Genomic DNA, 6,815 nt, shown 5'->3' on the forward strand with positions numbered 1-6,815 from the left:
AGTCTGAGAAAATAATTTTTAACACAATGTCATTAACAGTGGGAATCCTATTGCCTTGTGTTTGTACTTTGGTGGTCTGAGAATTTTACACCTCTTCGCCCCTCATGACAGTGAACTAGGAAGACTGAGCCACTCTCCTGGGTCTTATCAAAAGGAATAGAGTTACATTCATGATCTTGCCATGCATTTTGAATATCTGGGCAAAGTGCCATGATTGTTGCAGTGTATCTTTTTACTGTAGTGTATCGATGTGTGAAAGGTGGTCAGTTAATGTCAGTACATTGTTTTCTTGCTTCTCTCTGTAATTAATGCACTCAATTACAAATCCCTAATTTCTTTTTTGGTTTCCCCTCCAGAATAAGGAGTTTGTGTGCCGAGGGCATGACTATGAGAGGCTGGAAGCCTTCCAACAGAGGATGCTGAACGAGTTCCCCCACGCCATCGCCATGCAGCACGCCAACCAGCCCGATGAGACCATCTTCCAGGCCGAAGCTCAATGTATCCACACCTGCAAGGGCTGATCCCAGTGAGATGGCCCTGGCTGACAGCCACAGTGCAGTTCCACACAATGTTGTTCAGCCACTGGTCCCTTTTCAGTAGACATTCTCATACCCTTCCTCTCTCATGATCTTAATGTTAGCTTAGATCCTTCTGAATAGAACTTAATTGTTCTATTTATTAGGATGATGGCAGTTGAAAAGAAATCCCTTGAAGATTCTGTTAAAGAATCTTTTCCTTTTAATTAAAACTTTTCTGTATGCCAATCCTGCTTTTAAAGCTCTTCTTTTTTTTTTTTTTTTTTTAGTGATTTCCTTTAGAATAATTTTCCTCTGACATATCCTGTGAAAAACTACTTTAGTTCAAGAAAATGGAAGCATCATGTTTACTGGCATACATTATTTCTTTCCACAACCCCCCTAGTATTTTTATTCTGGAATGATGAATAGAAAGAGATACTCCAATATCTTTGGGGGCCTCTTAGCTATGATATCCTGAACAGCCTTTAGTAATTGCTATATAATTCACACTCTCCCATTATCTAAACACAAGCAACTCAACTGATTACATAGGCGTTAGAGGCAAAGGCGGTTCACCCTAGCAGCCCTTTCTCAATCCCTCTGTTCTTCTCCACACTGGCAGTCTTAAGGAGCATCTGCAAGTTCCACTGACAATTATGGATACCATTTCAAAGCCAAAACCAAAATGCAAGAGAAATAAGGAATTACATAGTTAAAATTTATTTTTTATTTTTCAGCTAATGAGACGTAGGTAAATATAGAAATAACTATTATCTAAGGTAATTTTTTTTTAAATATCAACTATTACTGAACATCCTGCTTATTGGTATAAGATTTAAGAGAGAAGACACCACAAAAGTGGGAAGGCATGGGAAAGAATCCCACAGGTCACTGTGAGTGGTCTGGTTTCTGTCTTTGGTCATGGTTCCATGAATATTTACACATTATCATAAATAATCAATACCTTTTAAAGAGTCATGCACAGACTCTAGAGTAGCTCCTAAACAAGGATTAGGATTATCCTAATTCTGAATATCTAAAACCCAAACCATTCCTACCCACACCCACAAAATAAATAAATAAGTAAATAAAGGTATATAAATTCACAGGTCATGGAAATTTCAAACCAATACTTTGTCAGAATCACCAACCTAGAACTAGTTCAAGGCCTCTGGTTGGACACGTGATTTACTATGGACTGAGTGTCTGGCATCGTCTTGGCAATTTTTTAAATGACTCCAACTGAAATGGAAACACCAGACTGTTCCCGTCCTCTTCTCTGTGCCACCGCTGAGATGGACCTAGAATCCATAGATTTTGCCAAGTTGAGTTCTCTCCTTGACTCTTTAATCCTAGATTTGCAGATTTATGCTGTGACTCCCATTCCAGAGAGCCAGGAGGTCCTGCAGAGAGAAGGTGTTCCAGACAACATCAAAAGCTTCTATAAAGTGAATCATATCTGGAAATTCCGCTATGACAGACCATTTCACAAAGGCACTAAAGATAAAGAGAATGAATTCAAGGTACCATGCCATTTACAGTATACACTATCTCAGATAAACTGTGTGCTCTTTGGGGCACAGCCCTTGGCAAATATTTGCTCAAAATAATGGTAATTCGTAGAACCAGAAGGAACCATAAATTCAGTCTAGTGGTTCTGCAACTCTGCTGTATATCAGAGAGATAAGGGTGCTTTCTAACCAAGCAAATTTCTGGTCTCCTGCCCAGGAATTCTAATTCAGTGGGTCTGGGAGGAGGTCGTGAAATCAGCTTTTGTGGCAACGATAATGCCAGTCACTGAGAACTCATGGTTGAGCTCAGCTCAGGCCTCTCGTTCATTCATGTTGAACCAACTGTGAGAACCTCAGGATATTTATCCTCAGATATGGTAGAGTGTAGTGAGTAAAGAATATTCAATGAACAGGGAAAAGGAGGCTTCTGAGACAGAACAGTTGGGTAGACTACAGGTATGGTGCATAAATTCTGTGCCATCTTCTGCTGCTTTTTCTGTTAGAGCAGTATGTAATTAGGACTTCTGAGAAGACCCAGAGTAAAAGCAAATCTTGGACTGTTTGCACGTGTTGAATTTTCGGCTGTAAGTCATTCCAATATGCCTTGCTAGTTCAGCGCATTCTCAGCCAGAAAAATGATAAGATTTCTCGTAGCCCCACCATGGGAAAGGAACAAGATTTTTCAGCAGATAAATTATAATCTGCCCTTTTCTTTGCAAACAGTGACACAGTGAGACCATATAGATCCCCAGTTAGTAAATAATACCTAAACAAGGGATGTAAAATGAATTTATTATTGTGGATTAAATGGCTTAGCATATTTCATCACAGATATTATCAACTTAAGCTAGGAGACATTCTCCTAACACTGTTAGTAATGATTGTTTGATGTCAACTCCCCAGTTTAATTTTGCCTAAGTGTTCGTTTCCAGGCTCCCCGAAGTAACTCTGGGAGTTATTCGCAGCCAAGGGATCAGAAAGGGAAGCTGTGATAGTCTTGCAGAGTTATGATGGGCTGAATGAAGAGTAGTTCGTGCAAGGAGACTTGATAGCTAAACATGAAGGGAAGGAAACCATCAGGAAACATCAGTGGGGTATTATTGAAAAGATCCGTGATTATTCATAATCCTTTCTGGACACTTACATTTTCTTTGTTACCCTCCAAAATCAATTAAAGAAATAGTTTGTTTATGATATAGTTCTCCTTCCAATTTCTTTTAGTGAAAAAATAGTCAGAGATCTGCTGGACTCAGACAGTTCTCTTCCGCCCAGTCACATTCTGACTGCCAGTACACCCAGTCCTAGAGCCCACGTTCTGACTCCTGCATTGCTTTCTCCACTGTCTCACATTGCCTTGTGGCCATCGCTTTAGATACTCATCAGTGGTACAGAGATCTCCCTAAAAAGTAATAACAAACCTGGTTCCCTATTTCTGTGCTAGTTGTGCTCGCTTCAGCAGCACATAGACTAAAATATATATTTCTGTGCTGCTAGCCTTCAGAATGTGACTCCAAACTGCCCCTCCAGAAGCTCCATCTCCGCCCCAACCCACTCCCTCTCCTTCCCGCTCAGCTCCAGCGCCACTCAGCTTCTCTCTCCCTCTCTGCCTATGCCCTTTCACAAGCCGCTCCGTTCTGCACCGGCTGCTTCCCCTGCCTGCCTGCTACCCCCACTCTCCTCCTGGCAAACTCCTACTTACTCTTCAAAATGCAGCTCACGTGTCGCCTCCTCTGAGAGCTGCTGTCCTCCTCCCCAGGCTGATTCCCCTCAGCATCCCTTCTCTTCACTCTGGGCTCCTATCTGCTCACCTTCCTGTCACCCCCCGGAACACTCAGCTCCGTCAGAGAGACTCTGGGCCACGTGCATCTCAGTACCTCTGGGCTGACCCAGAGAAACTCTTCCTTTCTTTTTCTTCTTTACTAGTGTTTGAATAGATGGCACTATTTCAGAAATGCCATAAAGCTTATTATCCTCTCAGAAATATGCATGATTTAAATAAGAAAGATGAGACATAGCGTAGATACTGGAACCTGGTGGGCAGAAGAGGAACCTGTCAGCAGTGGCTGGTACAGAAAGTAGATGGGTTCTCCTGTCCTGCCCAGAGGGAGCCCTGACTCCAAAATACAGACCCACCTCAATTTCAGCTGTTCAGACAGGCACAAGAAACTGTGACACAGTGGATTTAACAAAGGAGGAAGAGGCACAGGTCCTAGGTGGGTTATAATGCTGGCGCTGCAGGTAATTGGAATGTAGCTTAAGAGAGGGTCACACTGGCTCTTTAAGATGTAGCATCTTCATTTTAAAAGAGAAAGATCCAGCTATGTGATTCCGAAAGCCCTTTCTTCCTTAAGGATTCTGTTATTCTAATCTAGTATTGACTGTTGATACTCTTACCCTTTCCAGATAAAACTGGCTTGACCTTGAGGGTTGAAGAGAATTTAAATTAGAATTATAAAGAAATAGCAAAGAAAACAACGTGATGTCCTGTTTTACTATTTTTAGCTCCCTGTCTGAAGTAGGAGCTCATTTATTTTACAAAGAAAGAAGTTGGGCAATATACAATGAAATTTTAACAGGCGGTTTAGCAGCATCTTATTGTGGTAGTTTCATAAGTTTCTGAGGGACGACCAAAGAAAAGCTGATAGAAATAAGCAAAACCTGATCACCTTGGACGGCAAACAGCTGTCATAGTGCGGTGCCTAGAAAGGAGGGCGACTTGAGGACTTAATTGTGCGTTGTGTTTATATTATAGAGTCTCTGGGTGGAGAGAACATCATTATACTTGGTTCAGAGTTTACCCGGCATTTCCCGATGGTTTGAAGTGGAAAAGCGTGAAGTGGTAAGGACCAGAGCTTATTCTCAAGTACTCCTCAGTTTCTCACCTGGAGTTGTGCCATATATTAATTATTTCTGCTTTTGACTCAAAGTCCCCCAAAGCATTCATATCATAGCAAGAGAGTGAGTGTTGATGATGTTGACGGCTATTACAAGGCTGAGAAGGTGAATTACTATTACTGTTGGCAGAGCATGTCCATCCAGAGGGTTCCTTGAAAACAACTATAATTGCTGCATATAAAATAACCACTCAGGCCCTGGAGTTAGAAGAATTGGAATTCCAGCTCTCCTAGTTACCATAGCTATGTGACTTTCCACGCTTACTGTCTCACGCCAGTGGCAGTGTTACCTTCCTTAGCTCATTTAATCGTTTTATCAAAGCTATGCGGTATGTGTTCTTAGCTCTATTTTTTACAGTTTTTAACAAGAGGTTCAAAGTTCTTGCCAGAGGTCACAGAGCAAGATCTTGAAGAAAGTCTCAGACCCTGATTTTTCTGATTCCAAAGCCAGCTATGTGAATCTCTTCCAGCCTTGGTTTCTTTATAGGCAAATTGAGGTAAATGTAAAATGAGGTTCTGTTCTCCATGATGTTACAGTTCCCACTGGAAGGGATAATGAGATGTTATCCCCCCTAGCAGTCCCGGATGGAGCACCAACAGATTGGTGGGTGCCACTGCAGAGCCTGGTAACCACAGCCCTGGAGAATCCTGGGGTTGTAACACATTACCCCAGCTCCAGTCTGCAGCTATGGAGAGCAGGGACCGCAGTGGCTGAAGGCAGCCACATCCAGGATGGAAGCCGGCTCAGCCGTCTATGCTGCCCTTCCCACTGACAGCACCTTGGGTTTGACGTCGGCCACAGCCCCACAATCTCCCCATGTCCCTTCCTCCTCCCTTGGTGCATCCCTTATGGCTGAGACCAGTCCTTGATTACCATAGTTCTCCAAAAGAAAATGGAGCAAATTGTGAAAATACCATTTAACATGGCTCAGCACCCATAGCTCGGTGGGTAGGGCGCCGGCCACATACACCAGGGCTGGCAGATTCAAACCCAGCCCCAGGCCTGCTAAACAACAATGGCAACTACAACAAAAAAATAGCCAGGCATTGTGGTGGGCACCTGTAGTCCAGCTACTAGGGAGGCTGAGGCAAGAGAATCGCTTAAGCCCAAAGAGTTTGAAGTTGCTATAAGCTGTTATGCCACAGCACTCTACCGAGGGTGACATAGTGAAACTCTGTTTAAAAAAAAAAAAATCATTTAACACAGACCTTGTTTAGGTCACAGGCCCTTACTTTTAATAATGCAAAAGTAAGAACAGCTCCTGGCCAAGTTGTCTTTCAGGAATGGCTTGTCCACCTTGAAATTGCTAAGCATTGAAACAATCCTCAGCTGATCACATTCAATTAAGCTAAGGATTTAATAGTGCTTCCATTTTGCAGTGCCAAAAACTTAATATGGCTCCCTAGATGAAGTGAACTCAGCAGATGACATCAGCGCAATTATATTCTTATACAATCTGAGTCCAATATCCCCCAAAGCTGGTTGTTTCCATGGTGTACCTTCCATGGAGGAATGGAGACTACTGAACACTGTGCTCAGAATGTCTTATTATTAATATTATGCTTTCTGATGAATAGCATGGGCCCAACCCACAGAAACATTCTCAATCGTCCATGCTGTATTAATGGTTAAGAGGAGCCTTTCAGCTACTTACTACCCAGAGTGTTAAATTCTGTGAAGTCTCACCAATCGCCCTAGCCCTTGAAATGTTAGGCACGCAGACGCAGACACATAGCACAATGCTAATAAAACATAGCATGCTGATAATGATAAAAAGGAGCACTACTAAACACAACCTTTCAAACATCACTGCCTACCGTATTAGAATATGTAATCTTATGTTCTGTCAAACAGAACAAATTAAATTGGGCTATTTTGTTCCCTGAACACA

The 6,815-nt window shown here is 42.3% G+C and overlaps 1 protein-coding gene across 1 annotated transcript in view; it reads left to right on the forward strand.

The window, feature by feature from the left end:
• The window catches only part of DOCK4 (dedicator of cytokinesis 4), a 249,780-nt gene that overhangs the window by 218,939 nt on the left and 24,026 nt on the right, over positions 1-6,815 (forward strand). The window contains exons 39-41 of the mRNA XM_023513222.1: positions 357-498; positions 1,875-2,041; positions 4,782-4,868. Of these exons, the coding sequence (XP_023368990.1) occupies positions 357-498; positions 1,875-2,041; positions 4,782-4,868 (396 nt within the window). The remainder of the gene's footprint in view (positions 1-356; positions 499-1,874; positions 2,042-4,781; positions 4,869-6,815) is intronic.

Source organism: Otolemur garnettii, unplaced genomic scaffold (assembly GCF_000181295.1).
Source record: "Otolemur garnettii isolate 467f Iridium unplaced genomic scaffold, OtoGar3 scaffold00037, whole genome shotgun sequence".
NCBI lineage: Eukaryota > Metazoa > Chordata > Mammalia > Primates > Galagidae > Otolemur > Otolemur garnettii.